Source organism: Brachyhypopomus gauderio, chromosome 15, assembly GCF_052324685.1.
Source record: "Brachyhypopomus gauderio isolate BG-103 chromosome 15, BGAUD_0.2, whole genome shotgun sequence".
Lineage (NCBI taxonomy): Eukaryota > Metazoa > Chordata > Actinopteri > Gymnotiformes > Hypopomidae > Brachyhypopomus > Brachyhypopomus gauderio.
The window spans coordinates 7,904,003-7,927,386 of record NC_135225.1 but is presented as its reverse complement, the minus strand read 5'-3'; the positions used below and the strand labels follow the sequence as shown (position 1 = coordinate 7,927,386).

The 23,384-nt window shown below is 37.4% G+C and overlaps 3 protein-coding genes across 7 annotated transcripts; 2 read left to right on the top strand and 1 right to left on the bottom strand.

The window, feature by feature from the left end:
• Positions 1-236: 236 nt before the first annotated feature.
• Positions 237-6,323, top strand: pkd2l1 (polycystic kidney disease 2-like 1). The gene is made up of 15 exons (XM_076974137.1): positions 237-616; positions 925-1,038; positions 1,867-1,994; positions 2,096-2,349; positions 2,616-2,840; positions 2,935-3,163; positions 3,281-3,451; positions 3,561-3,742; positions 3,934-4,054; positions 4,144-4,242; positions 4,413-4,534; positions 4,609-4,726; positions 4,927-5,042; positions 5,248-5,395; positions 5,567-6,323. The coding sequence occupies exons 1-15, from the start codon at positions 331-333 to the stop codon at positions 5,729-5,731; spliced, it is 2,478 nt and encodes an 825-aa protein (XP_076830252.1). The 5' UTR covers positions 237-330; the 3' UTR covers positions 5,732-6,323.
• A 269-nt stretch (positions 6,324-6,592) lies between these two features.
• tial1 (TIA1 cytotoxic granule-associated RNA binding protein-like 1) lies at positions 6,593-15,424 on the bottom strand. Of its 5 annotated transcripts, XM_076974138.1 has the most exons (12): positions 15,224-15,418; positions 14,195-14,291; positions 13,675-13,773; positions 13,532-13,586; positions 13,357-13,444; positions 11,848-11,923; positions 11,403-11,511; positions 9,721-9,816; positions 9,541-9,625; positions 8,582-8,717; positions 8,009-8,148; positions 6,593-7,885 (listed from the first exon to the last, which is right to left on the bottom strand). In XM_076974138.1, exons 1-12 carry the CDS (start codon positions 15,250-15,252, stop codon positions 7,771-7,773), a joined length of 1,125 nt encoding a protein of 374 aa, XP_076830253.1. In that variant the 5' UTR covers positions 15,253-15,418; the 3' UTR covers positions 6,593-7,770. The 5 variants fall into 5 exon arrangements, with proteins under 5 accessions (XP_076830253.1, XP_076830254.1, XP_076830256.1 ...); XM_076974139.1 differs by lacking the exons at positions 14,195-14,291; positions 15,224-15,418 and adding an exon at positions 12,311-12,344 and having other exon boundaries at positions 13,675-13,759; XM_076974141.1 differs by lacking the exons at positions 13,532-13,586; positions 13,675-13,773; positions 14,195-14,291; positions 15,224-15,418 and adding an exon at positions 12,403-12,470 and having other exon boundaries at positions 13,357-13,402.
• A 1,662-nt stretch (positions 15,425-17,086) lies between these two features.
• bag3 (BCL2 associated athanogene 3) lies at positions 17,087-22,617 on the top strand. Its single transcript, XM_076975485.1, has 4 exons — positions 17,087-17,294; positions 19,787-20,116; positions 20,577-20,957; positions 21,223-22,617. Exons 1-4 carry the CDS (start codon positions 17,103-17,105, stop codon positions 21,925-21,927), a joined length of 1,608 nt encoding a protein of 535 aa, XP_076831600.1. The 5' UTR covers positions 17,087-17,102; the 3' UTR covers positions 21,928-22,617.
• Positions 22,618-23,384: the final 767 nt, after the last annotated feature.

Sequence of the window (23,384 nt, the reverse complement as noted above, 5' to 3'; positions counted from 1 at the left end):
AAATATTTTTACAGATACTGAAAAACCAAATAATTTTTTGGATCTGAGGCAAAAATGATATTTTACCTTTTCTCATTATTCGTCCTTCTGCTTTGACTAGATGTGCCAGTGTGTGACAAAGTGCTCCCTGTCTTCAGTGTGTGAGTGTCTTCAGTGGGAGGAGCTCTTTATGGGTGCAAAAACAAAAGCACACGCCCTCCCTCTTTAAGGCCAGCGCCATATTCTCTCTGACCGTCATCCACCAGGAAGGTATAAAAGCAGGTGGCACTTATCTGCAGTTAAACAATTTGCTTCACTGTTCTATGAAAACCCAGCTCCTTAGCCACCGCCATGCAGCACCTAAACACCCGGGCAGATAGTCACATTGGTGGGCAGGGGGACTGTGAGCTGGACACACTGGGGAAAGGTGGATGGGTGAATCGGGCCTACAACGGCAGTCCTCCACCAGTCCAGCGCTCCATCAGCACCATCTACAGCCCCCAGCCCCTGTTCCACAGCCCCCTGGAGAGTGTGAGTAAAGCGAGTGCTGCCCCTCCAGGAGAGGGCAGAGGGCTAAGTCAGCCCGCGGGGGCAAAGAGGACGGGCTGCTGCTCTTCTTTCCTACGAGGAGTCAAAGGTAAGAGTGCGTTGAGAGTCTGCCATGTGCTTCATGTTGCTTATCATCTTTCATCTAGTGAAATACTGAAAACCATTTTCTATCTCAAAGTTTTTTGCAGTCTCTGTTTTTGCTGAGATTGTTGTTGAAGTGATTAAAAAGTCAGTTTCCTCAAGCTGAATTAATGTTAAATATTGTGTTTGAAGTTTATGATAAGTATATGTATATGATTATAAGTATATGATTGCATGTAATTGCTCATTTTGCCATTTGACATTAGCTATGTTAAGTTTTAGGTAAAAAAAGGAAAACTGATTTTGATTTTACAGGACTGTGGGGAACTAGACTGACAGAGGACACAACAGAGAATCGTGAACTGTTTGTTAGAACTACACTGAGAGAGTTGCTTGTCTACATTCTTTTTCTAGTGGACATATGTCTGTGTAAGTAAAAGGGTTTTCAAATTTACACATTAGTTTACCTACATGTATTCAAAATGAAATTGTTTAAATTTAGAAAAAGACAATGGAATTTCATAAAAACAAAGTCAAAAATAATGGAAATGAATGAATATTTCATAAAGAGAGACTTTAGTCTTAAATTGTCTTCAAACAATTTATGCCACTGTTTATAATAAAAAATTGCTAATATATTGACAGATTTATTTTAATTGATTTCTTTTTCCTTAGCCTTTTTTGTGGGCAATTAATTGTTATTCCTGATGTATGAGTATGGAATGAATATGCTATAAATGCAACAAGGAGGAATTCAACGTCATCAACATTGTTTTATCAATAACCGGAGTGACCACAGCTTGTATTACGCCACTGGATTATTCTACAGCTGTTTTCTATTATCTTCAGCAAACGGCTTCAGTTTAAGTGCCTATTGTGGGTCCTGCCTCCCCACCTGTGTTAGACAGGGCATTGTCTACAGGAACATCAATAATGAAAGGAATACAAGCTGTGCTCTGCTGTCTTTTGCTGATAAGAGCCCAGGCCAGGCCATTTAGGCTTTGTATGTGATGGACACAAATTGTTTGAGCCTATTCGTGTCCTCGAGTGTTCCCTTTCCTCAAACAAATCACCCTCTCCTAATTGAGGCCTTTGGCTTTCATGATATGTCCACTGCAAATGAATGACTTTTTAATGAAAAGCTTTGCTGTGATGGGTCTTGTCTGCGTCAGAGTGAATAACACAGCCTTCATTATTGAGGAATCAAACTTGGTGGTTGCTTCTACTTCTATTGGTAATAACTGTGATGTCTTCCAGTGACCTATGGCATGACCAGCTCCAACACCTACTACTACACTAAAGTTATGACAGACCTGTTTGTCAATACACCATCTGACAGTGGGCTCACGTTCCAGTCCATTGGCGTGATGGATGATTTTTGGACAGTGAGTATTACCTCCAAGGTTACAGTAGAACCTTTTAGTTCTCCAGGTCTCAGCTTTGAATATATAAATATATAGTTTCTCCTCCCTTTTTATCTGCACAGTATACGCAAGGTCCATTGTTGGATGGGCTCTATTGGACCAAGTGGTACAACAACCAGTCTCTTGATACGGGGATGCACTCCTTTATCTACTATGAGAACATGCTCCTAGGAGTGCCTCGAATACGGCAGCTGAAAGTGAAGGACAAGTCTTGTAAGGTGCCCAGTGACTTTAAGGAGGAAATCACTGATTGTTTTGATGTCTACAGCGACAAGAAAGAAGACAACGGTGCATTCGGACTTATCAATGGAACAGCGTGAGTGATCACTAAAATATTGCTGAGGTTTTGATGATCAGGAACCCTGTCGATCATTAAATGCAACTGTTGTCACACCCATTACACATCCAAAAAAAACCAATATTTTATTCTTCGCTGTATGAAAGTAGAAATCAACACGTTTCAATGACACCTATTTGTCTAGTCACCCACAATAACTGGTCATCATCATCGGACATTTGCGTGCCACTCATCTCACAAATTAATATGGATTAGTTCTTCTTCATGCTTTTATTGCTCTTTAGCTGGCAGTACCACACAGAAAAAGAGATGAAGGGCTCAAATCATTGGGGTATGCTGGCCACGTACAGTGGAGGGGGTTACTACCTGGACCTGACCCTGACAAAAGAGGAAAGTGCTGCTCTTCTTGCAGACCTCAGAGACAACCTGTGGCTAGACCATGGAACCAGAGCTGTTTTCATTGACTTTTCTACATACAATGCCAACATCAATCTCTTCTGTGTTATTAGGTATACTATAATATTTCCTACACAGATTAATGTGATAATCTGTTGATTAATGTGTTTTTAGCATTATTGTCCTAATGAGATTTGCTTTTCTTAGATTGGTGGTTGAATTCCCTGCCACTGGAGGTGCGGTGCCTTCATACCAAATCCGGACGGTGAAGCTGATCAGATATATTACCACATGGGATTATTTCATTATTGGGTGTGAGATTGTGTTCTGTGTGTTCATCCTTTACTACATCGTGGAGGAGATACTGGAGCTTCGCATACACAGACTTTCTTACTTCAGAAGTATCTGGAACATTCTGGATGTAGTGGTTATTCTAGTAAGATAAATTATAAAAGACTTGTCAGTTCAGTTATTTGATCATTTCTGTCAGTAACTTTTTCCTATAAGTTTGACTTTAAGAAATTATATGATTTACAATATATTTTTTTTACAGCTTGCTATTGTTGCAATTATCTTCAATGTATTTCGGACCATCAAGGTGGACAAATTACTTGGGACACTTCTGAAAGAGCCCAATATGTATGCTGATTTTGAATTTCTTGCATTTTGGCAAACACAATACAACAACATGAATGCTGTAAACCTGTTTTTTGCATGGATCAAGGTAAGATATTTCTGTAGTTTTCTATTGCATGTAACACAGTTGATTATAAATGTCTGATGAAAAACAGACAAGAATAATTGAAACCCTGTGATGATCTTCATCCTTGCAGATATTCAAGTACATCAGTTTCAATAAGACGATGACACAGCTGTCCTCTACCCTGGCTCGCTGTGCCACAGACATCCTGGGGTTCGCCATCATGTTCTTTATAGTGTTTTTTGCCTATGCGCAGCTTGGATATCTTCTCTTTGGAACCGAGGTGGAATCATTCAGCACATTTCATAAATGCATGTAAGAAATCTTTTTTGATGAAGTTTAAAATCACATATCTCAGTAGTAACAGTTTATATTGGCATTGGCGTGCAGTTTCAGGTGTATTAACAGTTTAAATGGGCGTGCAGGCATATATCATCTTATACAGACTTAACCTTGTCAAATGCAAAATGCTTTACACTGTTTTTTTTATGTTTGGCGTACTGCAGATTCACTCAGTTTCGGATCATCCTTGGAGACTTTGACTATGATGGCATTGAGAGGGCAAACAGGATCCTTGGGCCGATATATTTTTTCACTTACGTATTCTTTGTCTTCTTTGTGTTACTGGTGGGTCCTCCAAATCTAAATGCAAATGAAGTAACCCACTTGAACAAATCATGAATATGACTTTCTCCAAACCATCTTTTGCTGTACAGAATATGTTTTTGGCTATAATCAATGACACATACTCGGAAGTAAAAGAGGAGCTTGCGTCCCAGAAAGATGAACTTCAGATTTCAGACCTCATTAAACAGGTGAGGCATCACATGAGCGATCTTAATTTGGGCACAAAATAAGACAGATACAGTAAGAATCCATCAAGCTTAATGAACCTATTGTCACCTCTTTAAATTTACAGAGGAAGCAAAGTTTCATACTTTGGCAGTCCACATGTTATCAATGTGCAGTGCTCATTTCATTTCAGAGTTATACTAAGACCTTTATGAAGCTGAAGCTCAAAAAAGAAAAGATCTCAGATGTTCAGAAGGCCTTGCAGTCAGGATCAAAAGAGTTGGAATTCAAGGACTTCAGAGAGACACTGAAGGAGTAAGTTACATTTCTCTGAAGTACCAACACACCCAGGATGAATAACTGACAGAACTGCTTGATGTTCCATCCAGAATGGGTCATGCTGATCACGAGATCTCAGCAGCCTTCTCCAGATTTGACCATGATGGTAATCAGATTCTAGACCTGGTGGAGCAGGAGACCATGAGACGAGAGCTGGAGGAAAAAAGGGTTTAATAATTATTTAATTTTCATTATTTTATTAATAATACCAAAACTGCTACCATTTCCTGTAAGTTTGAAAATTAACTATTAGCAATGCATATTTTATGGACATAGTCTATACAAACTACACAGAACTATAAGTCAAAGTATTTATCATATTCAGAGCATGTCAGAGATATTGTACATTGAAATGTTTGTTCCTATAGGATGCATTAAATGCAGAGCTTCATAATCTTGGAGTAAACTATGGAAACAGTGTGCATTTAACAGAAAACAAGGAGAAAGCAACTGCTATCCCCGTGACTCAGGAACAGTTTCAGAAGTAGGTTATGTACATAGAATATACACATACATAAATACATACATATATATATATATATATATATATATATATATATATATATATATATATATATATATATATATATATACACACACCCACACACACATATAACCAATAATAATGTCATCGTTGCCCAGCAATTCGTGCTATAATTGTGATGACTGACATTACTGCTGTCATCCAGGTTGGTTAAACAGGTTGCTGAGCTGGAATGTGCTCTAGCAAACACAATGTCCAAGATGGACATGGTTATTGAGAAAATGAGACTTCAGGACCCTGGTAAATCAAGCAAAAGAGAGAACTCAGGAAGACATCTGACTGTCAGAAATGAGGTGAATATGTTTTTATGGACCGCTTTTACTGATCTTTATTAAATCTATGTATGCAACTTGAAATCTTAACCGTTGCCATAATTACTATACATATATTATGCTCATAAGCTGTTATTAAATACACATGCAAACATCATAATACCACTATCGTCATTACATTGTTCATTACAGGAGAGGCCTGCATCTGGAGGGAATGTTCTGGTCAACCTGGAGAGAGAGGTGGGACAGGAGGGACCATCCTGGTCATCAGCTGCTCAGTTGGGGAATCCTGAAAATCGTATATATCAAGACATAGGCTGGCCCACAGTCACAGAGAACAGCAACACAACTATCTAGTCAAAAACCTGTAATGTTGTTTTTCCTGTATGCATGGATACTGTGCAAAATGTGGTGAATTTTGAAAAAGCCTTGGTATCTTAGTAAAGAGCATGCACAAAGAACACAAAACCCAAACATTGAATTACTGAACCATTGAATGCACTTTGTGAATTTCATAGTAGCAATTGTTTACTTGCTTGAGCAATGCCTACATAGTCAGACATCAGAGGACGTGAATACTGCTCATCTGCACTAGGCAGTTTTCAAAGTCACCGATTTTCTGTATTATATCAAGTATATTCTGAAATTAGAGTGCTTGGCTTATATTTATCATCTTAAATATTTTCCAACAGCTTTGAGTGATTGCAACAAATGCATACATAAGAAAGTCATAGATGCAGTTTCAAGTCTGTAGGCCTACTTAATTTTGACATTTGCTTTGTTACTATGTGATATTAAACCATCATGCTCCACTCATTCTAGCAGAGTATCAAAAAGTAATGTTTAATTGTATTCAATATTTGATAATCATACTAGTACTATAGCATATTTCAAATGCCAACATGGTGTTGTGCAAGATTCCATCCTTGAATAAAGAATTTGCATCATATTGAGAAATATATTTTTCCCATTATCTAGGCACCTAACACTATCTTTTATACATGTGCTGATATATACAGTACACAAACTTTCTGAAATGTTCCATTTCTCTGGAAAACCTGTGTACCACACTGTGTACACACACACACCTACTGTAATAACATTAAAAAACATGATCAGAAATCATTCATGACGAGTAATGAACTTGCTCTATATACAACAAAAGGATGTTAATACTTTAAAGCAACACAAATACTTTAAACAAATAATTACATAAAATTGTATTTCTAGTCCAATGGTTCATTTATTGACTCACTTTAGACTTAAAAGAAAATTATCAAATGCTAAATTGCATTCAAACATTTTACCTATTACATTCAACTCTTTAAGCAACCTTAACAATGTGATTTGAAACATGCATTTCAAATCTACAAAGTCCCCAGAAAAATACCCAAATCTCAATTCTCTGGCTACTGGAAAAAATGGCACGCATATTTCAAAACTGCAAATGGACAAAACCTACTGTGGGCTCTAAAATCAACAATACAGCTCTCTACAAGGGTCTCCACTTATCAAATTGAAAATAGTGACTGAAAATTAAGGCTTCTTTATAACACTGAATAAATTCAGCATCTCAGTCACATGAACACTTGTCTACTCAGAGCAGCATCCAACCTGCTCAATCCAGCAATGCAGAATGTGTGCTCTGAAACCCCTTTTCCACACCCGGTTATCAAAGGTTATTTACATAATCAGCCATAGTGACCCTTTCTCTATAGTGAATGAGATATTTCACTGTCAGCAAATCAAAGTAAAAAGATAACATCATACACGCGGTATCAAACTCTAGAATTCTGAGAGAAATGAAGGTCTAATGTGGATTAAATATACACAACTGCACATAGAAAGTCATTTACACTTCAACATTTACAAGACACAGGTCCAATGAACCCCAAAAAAGTGCCTTTACTTACATGTGTTTACTGAGTCAGAATGCTTGTTTTTCTTTTTGTAGAAAATTTAAAGTCCATAATGTGATGAACAAGCAAACACATGATCAGCTATTTGCAAAGGGAAAAAGGTAACCATTTTCGGCTTAAAAGCATAATTTTTTTAGATCATACACACACCTTTCTGCAAAGTACCTGTGACCTTCCTGTAATTGGCATAAAGCAAATATAATATTCAATGCAGATGGGGGGGAATGAACAGTTTATTTTCTCCAACTTCATTAAAACAAGAAAAATAAGTTTTGCAATTAAATTCAGTTTCCTGCTGAAGGCATTCTATAATCAAAATTTGCTTCTTTACACTTAAGCAAACCCTGATTCAAGTCAGTTCTGAATGTTTTCTGGGAAAAAGTGGATGTGCTCCTATTAGTCTCTTTAATCTCTCCCAGTGAGAGCAGGAAGAGGGTTCCCACAAAGTGACTCAGATGTTGGAAAGTGAGCACCAAATCACTGCGTCTGGTATCCAGCCATGCCAAAGTTAGCCTGGTTCATCACTGGACCTGGCTGTGCCTGAGAAGGCTGAGTCCCAAAACTTCCCACCCAAGCAGGAGACTGTGACTGTCTACAATGGAAACAGCAACAAAGACAAAGGAAGAGGTTTTGTGTGTTAAGCAATTTAAGATTTAAGATTCTGAACATGTATGCACATGAATGGTAGAGACTATAGAGGCAGACAGAAACTTACTCCACTCCAAATCCCTGCTGATTCCATGTTTGTCCATACATTCCATATGATGGTACTTGCCATCCGTTTGTCATGTACTGCCCATACTGCTGAGGATTTCCATACATCTGATTCCAGTGACCCCACTGTCCATAATCCACCTATAGGACCATAAGAACGTTTTACTTGGGTCCCTAGGCAAAGTGCAGCAGATATATTCATGGGCATCATTGTAGAATTACAGGACTGTCATGTCAATTCTATAATAATTTTACTTAATAAATCTACTTAATTTTGTATACAGTATACTATACTGAACCATCACACTCCATTCCAAAAAGAAAAATGATTTATATAAATGTATATTTCGTAATACTAGTACTATTGGTACTTAGCATTGGTATAGTTCTAATGTCAAATAATGTACTTTGTAAATTAATATTATTAATTAATATTAATATTAAACATTCCATTCCTGAATTAAAAACTTTCAACTCAAATGAGTATTTTTTTATAAATCCTAAATTAGTAGATGCTAACATTTCGTACAGAAACGGAGAAGAAAATTATTTTGTAAAATATAGTAAAACACACTTGTTCTGTTACTGGCTGGACATTTTTGGCCATGTCAGGAGACTCTTTGCCCCAGTAGCACTTAACAATATGGCCTTCAATGGTTGTTCCATTCACTGACACAATGGCGTGAGCAGCACTCTCATGGGAGGAGAACCTGTGGGCCAACACGCAACATTTGAGTACATGTTCAAGGCTAGAAGGAAAATTGATCCAATTCTGTACAGTCCACCAAGTTCATTATGGATAACTAATAGTTAAAATGGCATGATAATTATACTGGTTTGACTAAAAAACAAATAAATTACTACTTACTAGAATAATGTTTACTGTAATCATTAAATCAGATCGGGATTTAAACTGGTGTGAACTCACTTTGGCATTTTCCCTTTTAATGTGGTAAACTAGTAAGCTATGTGCAAGCTCTAACTGCCGATCAAACAATACAGGACACCACAAAAACATGAGTAAAAATGTGAATAGCTAGTGAGAGACTAGAAGGGCTCATCTGAAATTACAGTAGCATCTTAATGAGTCAACATGAGCTAACATGATCACCTCGCATTATTTGGCGCCATCTAATGAGAAGGCCCTAGGACTGCACCGCCAATATTGGATCATGTTTAAGACAGGACCCAATTCATTTAAAAAAAGAAACACAAATGCATACACCAACAAAGTTGCATTGCATTTGGTTATAAATAGATAACCACCCTCATTTCTACTTTAAAGGTGAGGGAATAAAAACAAATGATGGCTTCACATCACAAACACTTGAACATGTAAGATATAGATCTGATGTTCCAAATATGGAGTTTATTAAAGTTTATATCCACTACTAGGTGATTGAAAAGTGAACAGATCATCTGCACAAACTCCAGTGAAACACGTAGCTGTGGAAGTCCAGACAGCTTCAGCTTCTACATTCATTTCAGTAAGATAGTAAAACTTGTAAAGGACTATAGACGGGACGCAGGTACCTGATAAAGGAATAGCCTTTCTCTGGGAAAACTCTAATTTCCATTATTTGCCCAAAAGGTGAAAATGTCTGTCGCATAAGGTGCTCTGTTAAAAAAAGAAAGAAGTATGTATGTGACATTGTAAAGATGCAGTTAGAGATACACCAGCTGCAAGCCCAAACACCGTTTAGTCGGACTTACCCGAGAGCCCCGACTGGATGCCACCGCAGTACACGGTACAGTTCTGAGGACTCGACTGGTTCACAACATCTTCAAATCTTAGCTGCTTTGAGCTGCCTGTCATTTCCAGAATATACACAGGTTTAGTGAACTGAAAACATTTTTTACATTTTGGTTTGCACAGCTAAGTAAGATAAATTATAAAAATAGTTTGCACAGCTAACAAGATCCACCTGCTCATACATTAATTGTGGGTAGGATTGTGCAATAGCACTATAGTAACAGTAATAGCATAGTAGTATAATCTCTCTGATTATTGACACCCCATCAGTTTTTGCATAACCTGTACATCTATTAATAGAAAATGTACCAGTTATAACATCAGGATTTTTAAAACTGGAGGTCCAAAGGAATACAACAACATTGTTTTTCAACTCACATGTTGCACTTTCAAAAAAGAAACAGAATAAACAGTATGTGCAGCACTAAAGACACCACTCCACTAAAGACACCATTAATATTTGGTTGCACATGCTTTGGCAGTGATGACAGCCTCCAAACATTTCTTGTAGCCATCTATAAACTTCTTGCACTTCTCAGCTGGTATTTTCTCACAGGTATTTCCTTTCTTTGCAGTTTGTTCATACTCTTGAATGTTTGCAGGGCTCTTTTCCCCTAAACATTTTTGAAGGGATTGAGGTCAGAACTCATTGCTAGCCATTTTAAAACAAACAGTGCATGTTTTACTTTTCAACCATTCCTGTGTATTGCGTATGGTACTTGTTGAAATCATGACCCCACACTGTTCCAGACTGGTTTTTGGATGTTTGACATGGTGTTTTGTCCACCATTTGCACCAACCATCGAAGACTTCTCTTGTCAATTTTCCTCCTTTCCTCCACGGCCAGGGATGTTCTTGACAGTTTCATGTTTGGCAAACTTCTTAGTAACATTGCACACTGCTTAAACTGGGATATCAAGGCCTTTGGAGATGGTCTTATATCCTTTGGAAGTCTTGGATTTGTTAATAATAGCACTTCTGATGTCCTTAGACAGCTCCTTTGTTTTCACCATTGTGACACAAGAATAGGGCCCAACGTGGCTTTTTAAAACACTGAAGTCATCATTCACTGGCTAATTCATGTCACACAGGCAGCAACAATTTATCACTGGGGATTCTCATTTGTGATTTACCACAGACGAGTCACATGCGTTTCCATTTTTATTTAATGCAACAGGTGCTAATATCAATGCCACAGCAGGCTTATGGTTTTTCTATTTTCCCCTCCTATTGGTTTTTTTAATGTAAATTGTTGCTTATCATTTGCTCTTTTATATTATATATATTTATTTCTGGTCAACAAGAAACACCTTTCGGTCACATGTTCCAATACTTTTGCTCACTTGAAAAATGGGTCGGTTCAAACAAAGGGTGTTATTTTCAAAGTTGTTTAACACATTTAGATGTAGATAACAGAAAATTAAAGTTGAAATTCTGAACTCGTTTCATTCTCTTCTTTTGATCTTAAATCCAAATGTCTTCAGTGAACAACAAAAAAAAAAAGAAATTTGCCTTGTTGTTCCAATACTTTTGGAGGGTTCCAACACTTGTGGTGCTAACCCTTTCCTGTAAAGTACTATATGCTCAAGATCAGGTATGACCATCCCACTGCTATGAAATGCAAAATATATGATTTACTTACTTTCCTGCACACTTTTAGGAGCAGGGGGTTTGCGAGTTGCCCAGTTGGTCCGGATCTGCCGTCCACCCAACCACTGCCCTCCCATGTGAACTATGGCATTCTCTGCATCCTGGCAATTAAAGAAACACACAAGCTTATTCTCTGAATTAACATACAGGAAGCAAAGATAACTAATAGATATACTGCTAACCTTTCAGAACTCCCTTTACATTTCTGACTCTCTGATTAAGTAATTAAGTATTTAAAAAGGCTCAAACAAATTAACTGCAAAATCAGCAGACTAAACTAACATTTAACATCTAAATATTTGGAAACATTTAATTAATTACAGTATCACTACAATGTTGTAATTTTTTAGTCTATATGGACTTGAAATTGTGTCTTGATAAATAGTAAACAGAAATAGAAATAACCTTCACTTTGTGTTCCTGAGCTGGAGCCTTACCAGTTTGTTATAGAAGGACACAAATCCATACCCCTTTGATTTCCCTGTTGTCATATCCTTCACCACACGAGCATCCCTGCAAGAACATGATAGACCAGATAAGTCAGCCCACTTCCCACCTGCCATCGTGGCAAAGAAAAGAAAGGAACCACACACACACGCGCGCACACACACTGTAATGTGAAACAATCTACGTAATTAAAAAAATTATACTACCAATTCTTTGCATGTCGAAATTAGTACACTATCAAAAAAATACAAGTTCATGCAACCTACATCACTGTCTGTTTGTTTTTTTGACAAAAAAAACAAACAAACAAACAAACAAAACTCTCCTGCTCAGCCCTGCTTTCCACTGTATAATGATCCTGGTGTTAAACACTAGGTCTTACGCTTTCATATCAGTAAAACTAAAATAAATACAATAAACAAATACCAAAACAAAATAAAACAATCTCTTTACCATGCATTCCTAATTTCTGCTGTTGTCTCTAATCCTACCAGTAGAGGTATATAGAAATATCAAAAGAGAAAAAAAGGAATTAAACGGCATACATGGCCTGTTAACAGATTTCTTTATTTTTCCTGGTCAATTCTTTACCACCAATATGGAGTTTGGGAAGCTGCAAATTTCGAAAAATTGACATTTTCAGAATTTTTAGAGAATCAAACTATCAACAAAACTAGGCAAACCATAATGAAACAACATTTTTTTTTACAAGTTCAAGAAATACTGGAGCACTGTTAAAAACTACACTACTTCAGCGTTAATACGAAAATATTGCAGTATATAAATAAGAAAAGCAAAGAGTAAATAGAAAAAAAATCTACATCTGAGTTTCCAGTGTGCACAGTTCCTTGCTGTTAGCCTTCAAGCTCCTGTCCAATCCTATGAGCATTTCTGTAAAAATAACCAGAGTCCTATTAACTGACACTCACAGCTAAAGAAAAATCTGAAATTTTCAGATTTACAGTAACTTGTTTTTTTTAACACCATATATTGAACTGTTTATAAAATGATTAACATTCTACTTACCATGTCTTCAATTTAACAGGAATATTTAGCTGTGCAGATACTGTCGTAAGGACATGCTTAATAGTATTTACCTACCTAATAGCCCTAAAACCTGCCCGATATTTTGTGATGTGAGGAATGTGTGTGGCTGTACCCATCTTTTTCATGACATGTTGAAAGATTTACTAGAGCATTTATATGGCAGGTGCAATGATCCAAAGTGTTAAGTACCAAGTCTTTAGACTTTTATCATACATAATTTAATATCGTTCTCATTTTAGAAATCTATGCTAACCATTTCACTATCAGGCAGTTTCTGGGCAACTCAAGTTTCTCCCTAACTCTGCCTTTGTTATTTTTTAATTGGGGAAAAAACTATATTAAGAAGCCTTCAGATTAAGAATACATGAAAGACAACCTTCCATACAAACCTCTCTAGTTGCATATTATTCCAGAAAAGAACACAACATGAAGCAGAACCACTTAACACTTACGAAATTTTCCCAAAGGGTGCAAATGCAGCTCTGATATCATCAGTGGTGATCTCGGGACTCAGATCTCCCACAAAAACATGGAAATGATCTAAGGGGTAAAGAAAAACAGGAATAAGACCATTCTCTGTAAATTAATTACCTAAGAATAAAAAGAGAAAACCAACAAAGAACTTACTGGACGTGTCTTTCTTCTGACTACTTGGAGTTGTCGCCCAATTTACTTTAACTTCCTGTGGCCAAAACAGCAGCAGTTATGGTTAAGGTGGTTCTTTAATGTAAACGAATTACAGTAAGGCGTCAACAAGTGAGCCAAAGTACCTTTCCTAGAATCTTCCTTCCATTCATTGCTGCTAGAGCTGCGGCAGCGTCCCTGTGCTCAAAGAACTCCACAAAGCAATATGGGTCATTGCTTGTATGCTGCAAAAAGAGAAAATCCAGGTGTTTATTGTCTTTCCTGTTTTAGTTTTCAGAAAATAAAAAAGCAGGAAAGCATATAGGGAAATCAATCTTGTTGTAAAAGCATCAAAACACTGCCAATTTAACTCAAAGCAAGTACCTTGTGTATGTACATATTTACGAATTTACCACCAGATCACTCAATCTGTTTATATATTTTAATTGATTTTTATTAGATATTTAGTGTGGCGTCATTTTTGTTGTGCTTTGTTAATGGCATTTATGTTGATTTATACCAGTAGTAGTGCTACTACATCTAGATCTTCATCTTGGCTTGCTTATCAATGTACCACTGTAGTTTGTTCTGACAGCCAAGGCATTTAAACTGAATAGTTACTGAAAATACAGTCTTGTCCACAGTCAGTCCATATTTAACGCTTACCTCTGTAATCATTTTACAACTTTTACAGGGACCGATCTGGGTAAACAACTGAAGGATCAAGTTCTCTGTAACATCCCTAGACAGGTTTCCCACATAACTGAAAGACAAACAAATCGACATTCTTGTTAAACCTCAGTTAAGTAAACATCCTGTAAACTACGTGAGCGACTTTCAGATGGTACAATGAAACTGGCATCGAGAGTGTTGTGTTATTTCCCATAGTAGTGTCTCGGTACAACGATGAAAGACTAGATTACCCAATAATCCACTACAGTGTTTAATAAATAAGGTTAAACTGAAGTGTGCGTTTAGTAAACCGGTAATAAAAGTAAAATGACAGAAATCTGTCACTTGTGCCAGCTGACATGGCAATGTTGTCTACTTATGCTTCAACCGTTTGCTAGCCAATTACCTCTAAATGAAAATAAGCGGACATCAACAGTGGACGACATCAACAGTGTTTAGACGTCCTACAACAGTGTGGAAGAACAGAGTGTGTGTTCTCGCTTGAGGACACGCTGTATACACACACTATGGTCGCCGAGAGTTGTGAGCTGGCTGCTCGTATAAAATATAAATCAGCACACCGCGTCAAGTATTTTAAAGTCTTTTTAAAGTAAACTTGACAATCTGCGCCGAGACATATAGAAGGAGGTTTGCGGGAGACCACAGCAGCCCTGGCCCGTGAGACAGGCCTGTGAGACGGGGGGCTAGCTGGCGCTGGCTAGGTGTCAAACAATAGCTAGACAAGAGGCTAGCCGTCCTGCTAGTCACGGAGCTAACTAGCTACCTTAGCCGGCGAGCTAACCCACCTGGCTGCTGCTTATTCTGGTATAAACAAGTGTTCCTCTGCAAGTTTTGAATTAAATCGTATTGCCGATCCGGTCACAATACCTCGTTTTTATATAACTAACGTACGCGTACAAGTCTCTGTTGGACGGCTAACGCTAGCTAGCTGGATGCTAACGAGTGTGGCATCTGAACACACCGGCCCAAACGCGTGGACTGGCGTTGTTGTAAAGTACTTACAGGGTTTTGGGGTGGCTCTCGTCTTCCATTGTCGGATGTCGTACGAGGTGTTGGTTTAACTTATGAATGATCCTCGTCTTGTCGTGTTCTAAGTAAAAAGAACACCAGACCGATTTAGCTAGTTAGATACTTTCTTTATTGTGTAGAAAATGGCGAAACCCGGCCAGCTAGGAATCCAATGAATGCGCATGCGCATAGTATCGTGGGGTTGGACACTGTGCGGTCGAGCAAACCATATACAAAAAAATGAGAGGCCTAGTTTCAAGATGACTGATAATGTTGTTTCACAATTGTACCACAGTTTGCCTATTGAATTGTCAGATTATTCTTACGTCGCAGTTGATGTTAAATAAAAAAAAACGTAAATTCTGCAAATTTGCCAGTATCAAGAGCTGATGCATGTATTGTATAAACATAAGCATAAACTGCAAGTTTACTGTATATGTAATAACATTACTCTCTATCCCACTCTTTAACCAGAGCTAAATCACTAAGAAGCATTACTCATCTCTACTTTCACGCCACTATAGATTATGAGCTTTAATTTGTGGGAAAGTTTTATCTTGTTGTTTTACCAGATTTTTTATTTTTGCCAATATTTTTGCATTAATGTGATAGTATTAATCAGCATTCATTAGTATATAAAGATATAAAGCAAATTCATTTTAGGTTCAATATAGTCATCAAGTGTCAGTAACAGCAACAAGACAAACAAAAAACAAACAACCCCCCACCCTCCAAAAAAGTTTTTTTTATTGTTCTCTTTCGCACTTGAGCCAGGAATTTAGTCTAATGGTATTCTTTACACTAATCTATTTATGTTAGCATGGGGATATTATTATTATTATTATTATTATTATTATTATTTTAGAATACAAAGCATTTAACTCCACAAAGAGTAAAGAAAGTTGCTCTGAATAAGAGCATTTGCAAAATGTAAATTGAAAAATAAATATATATATCTGGAAATGCTTTATGATGTTCTTGGCCTCCAATATTGTGAATTTTGGCCTAAACAGTAAATTAACAGCTTTTAATTTGATAATAACTATAAGGAGGCTATATGTAAAGTCTTAAATTCCATTACAACTTACATGTACAATTACAAGTTTCATGCAAGTGAAAATAAACTTACCATATGATGAAGTATCCTTTGAATGGTTATGAGTGAGGCATGTTTTTATGATTGAACTACAGAGGTTTCTGGGAAGTAGTCTTATTTCTGAATTTTTTCATCCTTCTTTTTATCTTTAATTCAACGTGCTTAAAAATGATGCAGAAATAGTACCACTTCACAGATTTAACAGTAAAAATGTGGTCTTATATTCTAAAAGGTTATTATTATTATTGTAATTATTGTTGTTATCATAATAATAATACTAATACTACTACTACTACTAATAATCAGGGCCGGAGTGGGACACTTTTTCAGCCCGGGAGTTTCATGCCCAAATCCGGCCCAAAATTATTTTCCCCTCCCAATCGGCCCAAACTAGAGATTGACATGAGCCGGCCCATCGGGAATCCTCCCGAATCTCCCGATTAGCCACTCCGGCTCTGCTAATAATAATGATATTAATAGTAATAATAATAGTGACGGTTTTAATAGATTACTCAAACATTAGTGTTCTTTAAAACTAATGCCTGCCTTATTACGTTATTTCATTTATTCTTATTTGCGAAGGCTGCACTTGTCCGCTAGATAAACCTGAGATGGTATGAATTGCAATTTGACAAATCTGGTCTGCTAAACGCACATGGCCATGCGATCAAGCACAAGCTAGAACTTTCTGAGTAGCCAACTAGCTCCTTGGACAAACCCGCCCCCGTTTACCGCACGTCACCGGGTCGATCCTTTAAAGGATCCGTATGCGCTGTAATGGCACAATATTCAGGAGCGCAGCTACGTCGGAGCATGAAAATACCGTCTCCTGTTGAAACAATGGCTACAAATGATCCTCTACCACCAGGATGGGAGATCAAAATTGACCCTCAAACAGGATGGCCGTTTTTTGTGGATCACAACAATCGCATTACAACATGGAACGACCCAAGGCATGACACTAAAAAGGTAAGCGAGAGATCCAGTGGCACAGTCGCAGAAATGCGTTGGAAGTTGTGCTGTCACGTCTGTGTCGGTTTTCTTTAGTCTAAGTGTAGGCTTTTATTTTGCTCACACCTACTATCGTCTGGTGATAGGGATTGATTTAATTGTATTTACACACTTGTGTACTTGTAGCCTATAACTTTATGTGGTATATCGAAAATAAAGGAATTTAAGTGTATTTCTGATAAATTCCCTTAAATCAGTGGGTTAAATAGGCTCGATTTTGTGCTGATGTACATCTAAATGGTTGGATTGCAGCTACATCAGTTGCGATCCATTCGTGTAATGAAATGCAGGCTAAATTCCTAAAATAGCGCTTCTCATGTATAACCAAACGAATAGATAGGATATTATCACACCGAAATATTTTTGTGTAATGATCTAAGCTTGACTGGTTTGTGTGTGACGCACTGCAGTCATATGTACCTGAGACACTGACTGTTTGAACATCTCCATAATGTTTATTTAAAGATCTGGAGCTACGCAGACTGCGTTTGTTCGTGATACCGTTGTAACTGCTCAATATCATTTCCCCGAAAGTTTCCCTTACATGGGTTTTAATACGGATCCACCCTCTTCGGTAGTATAATCAATGGCAGAGAAGTGAGCGAAATGATAAGGTAGAAATTTTAATTTTAATTTAATCAGACAAACAAACAAACAACAACAAAATTAATAGTATTGGGTAATTCACCTCGGAAACTGCAAAACTGCATACCCTGACACTTTGGTCAAATATGATGTTGAAATGTAATGGGGGCAGATTAACGCTGGCCAGTTGGTATCTCTCATTAGAAATATCAACACTTGCTCTTGTCCAAAGTTAGTGTCACCAAGAATCTGCTGGAAAGACACAGCTGCCAGGAGATCAAATGGGCGGTGCTACATGGTGTGTGTGGTGTCCACATGTCAATGCCAAAAAGACAGAGGACATAAGGTCATTCATGTTCTGCTCTACTTTCAATAGAGTTAAGCATTTAAGACTATTTTATTCAACTCCTCGAGTATAAGAAATAGAGATGTAATTAATAAAACAACTTTATAAACTTAAAGCACTGTCCTTGCTGACCCACAATTTTAAACTTGCAACGGTCACCATTTTTTAAAAATAACACACCGCTAATTTTCATACGTTGTGTGGGTTGTTTGATTGTCTGAGACCAATACCTCTGATTCACATTGATGAGTAAGGGAGACATTTTTTCTCCTCGTGGATTTGTTTAGTGAAGACCACCCCCTCAAAGTGTATTTTAAGCTACAGTGTCAACCAGACAGCAACCCGTTGAGAAGTTGAGTGAGCTCACACACACGCACACACACACACACACACACACACACACACACACACACACACACACACACACACACACACACACACACTGAGTCATAACGATAAATGTACAGTATATATTTTCATACTAGTAATATTAAGCAACTGTTGGAAATTATTGCTTGAGCTTTTTTACTCTAAAATAATATAGAAGCAGCAAGATGTTTAACTTTGGTTTGTTTGTCAGTTTGATAATAGATTATTCCGTTCTATAACATAAAATACTGGACTAGGTTGCTTTTCAGTTAGAGACTTGCATATTCATGCTTAATTTTATACATATTTTGGTAAGCTCTATATATGTATAAATAGTTGTTGAAACTAAAGGTTTAATGTTTATTACATTACAATTACATGAAACCTTTAAATGCAAGTCACAGTGTAGTGTCATAACAAACACATTTGAATCATTTTGTACACTGTGAGGAATTTGTGTTGGTAAAATCATGAAACCAGTTTAATATAGCATAATTCTGAATTAAGTAATTCTCATAATCACTCAAATAAATGACTGATTAATGCAAATAATAGAGAAATGTTAGAGTATAATCTATGATGTCCCAATAATGATAGGGAAGGTGATAGCTTATGCGCCATTTAAGAGCAGAAGCAAACCTTTTTGTTTACTCATCACTGGTGAACTGTAAAAATGCCAATCATTTCACATTTAAATACATATAGAATATCTAGTGTAATTATAGATATATGTTATCATTGGCTTTGTTCAGGCATGTTGGGCATGAGCCAGAACCAAACTCTGGTCTGGTGGTTCCAGACAGCTGAGAAACAATGTTTAATGAAACCCTGAGAATGCTGTTGTTCTTTACCTGTGAACTTCATACTTAACCAAATTAAGCTTCTATCATAGATGTATATCAAATTTACAAATTTATGATCATTTTCTCTTTTTCAGAATAGCTGGAAATGTAATTTAAGAGATCTATTTGACCCATTCTATTAAACATTCAATAAAGCCTTCCATTTATTCTTTGCTAAAGTGTTGTATGAAAAAAATATTATGTTATTTGAATTTTTTTCTCAGAATCTCAGTAATGCTGAATCTATAACTAGTTGTTTTAATCTGTGAATGCAGGTTTTATAGTGGGTCTGATCATATGTGTTACAGATCATCCAACTTTCCACAAACGGCCCCTGTGAACCTACAGAATCATCTCCTCAAGATGTACACAAAGCGTTTATTCAGGAGATGAAGCAGCCCACTCTACGTCAAGGCTATACCCCCATTCCTGTCACCCACGAAAATGTTGAGGCCAGGCAACACCAGAATCCAACATTTTCCTATATGTATCCAGTAAATCAGCCAAACCTGAGGGCAGATGGCAGGACTCCATCCCCAACTTCTGCACTACACTGCCGACCAAGATCTCCAGTGCAGAGTCCATCAGAGGCTGATCCTCACTGCATGTCCTGTTCACCTGTTTCACATGGTGCTGAGGTATGTATGACTTCATATGCTCATTAAAAAGCACAAGCCATTTAAAGGGTTTTAATATCTTTTCAGGGATCCGATTTTGTTAGTAGTCATCAGTTTTACCTGACAGGCTTTTGGTAGTCTTTATAAAATATGATCATATGACCAGATATGAATGGCTTCACTAATTACAGGATGTCATTTAGCAGGGAAAATGTTTTTGAGGTTTAAATTAAATCAACAAACTTTCACAACCGTTAAAAATAAAATATGTTGCAAGTCCTGTAAAACTACCAGTTGGCATAGACGTTTAATCTGCATTTTATATAAATCATACATTTCATGTAAATATAATGTAGGATTACATTGCTTTCTTTCAGGCATAATTGTAGTTCCTGTCTATGTTTATTTTACTGTCAAATAGCCAAATAGTACAATGAGAACTTCTGAAATCGTTATCGTCATTAACCTTTGTTGCTTTCAGGTTTACCAAGGACCCCACTCACCCCATGGGACACAGTCTCACACCAATTTCCTTCACCAGCCCTCTAGACATGGTAGCTCGGGCCTCCGGGCAGGCTATATTCCCATTCCTGTCATTCATGAGGGAGCACAAACTCAGCTCAACCAGGCCACCCATCCAAAGCGCTTTTCGCAAACAGAGTACCAACCTTCCTTTTACTGCCGCCAACCCGAGGAATGGAGTCATGGCCCTGTGTTTTCAGCACGAGAAAAAACTCCAACCTATCGTGAGGAAGTGCCAATTCAGCTCGAGCAGAATCGCTCAGTAAGCCCAAACATACTCCCACCCAACATAAGGGCTCAGGAGCCAGTCAGAGCACAGGTCATGAGTGAAAGACCCCAGGTAATGTTACCGCAGCATTATAGAATGTATAATAATGCAATTGTTATAACGAAACTGGATACGAGCATACGAGTTATGAGGCCACATAGCAGTATGAAAGCACCATTTATTAAAACGGTGAAAGGTGTATTTTTGAACCTGAAATCCAAGTCTGACTGCTTTTACTAAGCATACATGTTGGGGCAGAAAATAAGTACTAAACACTAACGTTTATTCATTTAAACATTTGATTTGGAACTAACATTATGACATCTTGTATTTCCAGACCCAGCAGCATGTGGCACATACAGAGATCCCTCCAAAAGTTGAGCAGTCAGCTGAACAACCTGCCAGTCAGCCTATTGAGATTCCTGTTAGGAGAATGTATGATGCACAGCCTCCTATACCACATCCTGTCTCACCACCAGCACAGCAGCCCATCCAAGAACCTGAACAGGCACCTATACAACATTCTGTGCAACAATTTGAGAATCTGCCACCACAAATGCCAGAGAGTGCCAATATCTCCCTTGAGGTCCCTGTGGCATCAGAACCCCAAGAAACAGTAGTGCCACAATCAGAAGTTCCACCTCCACAACCTCATCCTGAGGAGAAGGTGGAGCAATGCTCCAGCCACCCAGGACTGGCAAAGGTTCACCAAATAGTGGAACGGGTGGACAATCTGGCCAAGGAGGTTAAGTGTTTTAATGGGAAAAAGAATGATAAAAGATATCTGATCCTGGAGGAGTTTTTGACCAAAGAATTGCTAGCTCTGGACTCAGTAGATCCAGAGGGACGTGCAGATGTGCGTCAGGCCAGACGTGATGGTGTCCGTAAAGTGCAAACCATTCTCGAGGAACTGGAGTCTATGGGCGACCAATCGGAAAGGCTAGTGAGCGACAGCTGCAGTGAAGCAAGTAGCCCAGGTCAAAAAAGAGAGCCTAGCTTGATTAGTCATGCAGACATGGAGAAAGCAAAGGAGATTTCATAACATCTGTAAAAGTCATAGTATGAATGAGATACAAATCACATCTCATGAGTCGCATCAGTGTATTATTGGTTGCATGCACAATTAATTTGAACTGTTTCATTGGCTGAAAATGAATGTGATTTGTTTACTGAGTGCAATAACGTGTGCCGTTATGTAATGCTGCTGTTGTGGAATTTCACCATGCAAGTGTCTTGTGAAAAGACCATAGTGGTGACTTTGTGGTGACTAAGTTTCAACCTGAAGCTCAGTCTCAAATAAGAGGCCTTTATTAAAATGCAAATGCTATATTTTTGCTTTGGATAATGTTTGGTATTTGTACTTTCTAACATTAGATAATTAAATAGATCTGGATAAATAGATTTGGAAAAAATAATACCCATTATTTATTAGAAGAACACTGAAATGAGTTTAGTGGTATCTGATCTGATTGTATGAAACAGTGAGTAAAGAGAATTTTTTTCAAAGATTGCATTGTTTAAAGAGATCCAAACTTTCACAAACTCCTTAGGTATGTTTTCTTTACATTTAGAAAACAATGATTAGAGCAGTTTATGAATTGTCTCGTTTTAACTATAATGTTGTGATCTTCACATTTGTCAATATCAGTATAAATTGTTGAATGATGACGATAAAGACAATGTTATATTTCTACTCTATTTTTTGTGCCAAATAAACATTTTTACATTTTTTCCCAATGGTAAAAAAATTTCCTCCATCTCCATTTCAATGTATTTGGGAAAAAAAAGTGTGTGTGTATATATATACATATATATTATATGAAATAATATTAAGAAGAACTGAAATAATAAAAGACCTGAAAGGCCTGAAAGAGTATACTAGATGTTCTCCTCATGACTATTCCAAAGCCTTGGAACTATATGCACTCTACTGCTGAAGCTTTGAAAATCACAAGATCATGATGAAGGTTTGAGTTGAAAATCGTCTGCTCATCAGGATTACAAAAATCGGTATCCTCCTTGGAATCAACCCTTTGGAGAAGGGGGACCATATTTGACATATCAGACATTGTCTTTCCTCTAGTGAGTTAAATAACACTATGATCTATAAATATAAGGATTTACTGTCACCTTTATTTGAAGACGGCACACTGTTCCTCTTTGAAACAATCCCAAATCCAGGCATCGCTGCAAAACTGTTGATGGTTGGGACTTGTTAAAGCTATATATGGAGGGAATAGGTACATGGAACATGTGGGCAATACCCAATCAACTGTTAATGCATGTTTTCTATGATACTTATAAATAATCTTTGTATTTTTATGTGATTAGAGCACTGGAGTATCTCTATGCTATAAATGTTAATCTGCTCTACACCCAGTTAAAGCTCACAGATTAGGTGTTGAGTCAGGCGTGTGATTAAACAAAGAAAAACAGAAAAAACTAAATCTGTAATTTAGTGGAAACTGATGATGAGGACTAGGTGACTGCAGTCATGAC